The 1,651-nt window shown below is 37.4% G+C and overlaps 1 protein-coding gene across 1 annotated transcript in view; it reads right to left on the reverse strand.

Annotated features, from left to right (window-relative positions):
• Positions 1–1,651, reverse strand: part of tmem164 (transmembrane protein 164) — a 25,890-nt gene that overhangs the window by 9,451 nt on the left and 14,788 nt on the right. Inside the window, exon 2 of the mRNA XM_020600521.1 lies at positions 178–227. Within this exon, the coding sequence (XP_020456177.1) occupies positions 178–227 (50 nt within the window). The remainder of the gene's footprint in view (positions 1–177; positions 228–1,651) is intronic.

Consider the following 1,651-nt stretch of genomic DNA (forward strand, 5'->3'; position numbering starts at 1 on the left):
AAAATGTCTAGTAATGGAAATGGACATTGGATGGCTTAGTGATGCAAAAAACTTACAGTTAGCACCAACCTTTCCACCAGCACAACTACAGATCTGTGTTGCCAAAATACATTATTCAAGTTCATTGAATATGACATGGGTAGAGATTACCAGTGACAGACACGAACCAGCACTCACCTAAAAACAACCATTGCTGTTTTACATGGCGGACAGGCCAGCAGGAAGATCTGGAAAACATGAACAGAAGGGAAAAATCATGAAACTCATAGTATTAGTATTTAACAGCTTCATGAGCTCAGCTTTTATTAATATAGTAAGAGCAAGAGCCTTAAACATAGCATCCCACTAAAGTTCCCCTTGCTTCCAAAAAACAAAACAAAAACACACAAAAAAAAAAGAAGAAGAAAAAACAATGTATTTCTGTTAGAGAACAGCATAAACACTTAGATGTGTATAATGTGCTTTTGAAGCATATGGCAATGATAAAAACACAAACCATGGCTTTATAAGTTCAGGTTAAATTACAAACAAAATCATAAATGATTTACCAAAAACCTATATATTTCACAAAACTCCAAATATAGGCTGCTGTTATTTAGTTACAAACCTAATGTATGCTTTGGAAATAAATGAAATGAAATAAGGAACCAATGTAAAATTGGATTCTAATACCTTCATTCCTGTTGTCAAAATATTTCTCTGAAATGCAAGTCATGATGGAGAAATATGGAAACTTTCTGACTCAAGGGCCACAATGGGTTCTAAAATTTGACAGAGGGGCTGGACCGGGAGCAGAAGGATGGAGTGTTTGTGTGAACTAATATAAATGACATATAAAAATCATTACATAAAAGGGTTTTACCCTTTTAGGTAGCAAAACATGAATATTATTGTACAAATTATTCTCCAAATGCATTTTTTTCATAAGACAGTAGAGAAATAAACCAATTTCAGTGGGAACAGTGTTGTTGGTCTTTCTTTTTAGCCAGTGCATCAAAGTCTGTAGTTAGTTTTGTTGTGGTTATTCTCAGGATAGATCTGAGGTGTTGGTCAGTTAACATGGATCTGTGATTGGCTTTGTTGATGTTCATGATGCTGAACATCTGCTCACACACACAGGTTGAGCCAAACAACGCCAGCATCTTCTGTGCCGTCCTCCGGAGGTTTGGAAACGTGGCTTCGTTAAGTGAAGCACAAACATCATTCAGTTTAAGAGAGTTGAACTTCTCCTTTAAAACGGAGTCAGACTGAAGATCGATTAGTTCCAGTTGCAGCTCCTGTGGTGCTGTTTCAGGGTCTTCCTCTCCTCGTGTATTTCCTTTCAGGGACTCCGTGGCCAAAAACTCATCCGCTATATCAAAACTGTCGTTAATCCCTCAGATAAAAATTAGGAGCTGAGCAGTGTCTTTTATGTCGTTACTTTCTAATTCCCGTTGTTACAAAGTAGTTACTAATTCCCTAAAAAGCCTCCAGTTAATTCAAAATGCTGCAGCCAGAGTACTGACAGGAACTAGCAAGAGAGATCATATCTCTCCCATATTAGCTTCTCTCCACCGGCTCCCTGTAAAATTCAGAATAGAATTTAAAATCCTTCTCCTAACATACAAAGCCCTTAATGACAAGGCTCCATCGTATCTTAAAGACCTCGTAG

The sequence above is a fragment of the Monopterus albus genome, unplaced genomic scaffold (genome assembly GCF_001952655.1).
Source record: "Monopterus albus unplaced genomic scaffold, M_albus_1.0 scaffold47.1, whole genome shotgun sequence".
In the NCBI taxonomy this organism is placed as follows: domain Eukaryota; kingdom Metazoa; phylum Chordata; class Actinopteri; order Synbranchiformes; family Synbranchidae; genus Monopterus; species Monopterus albus.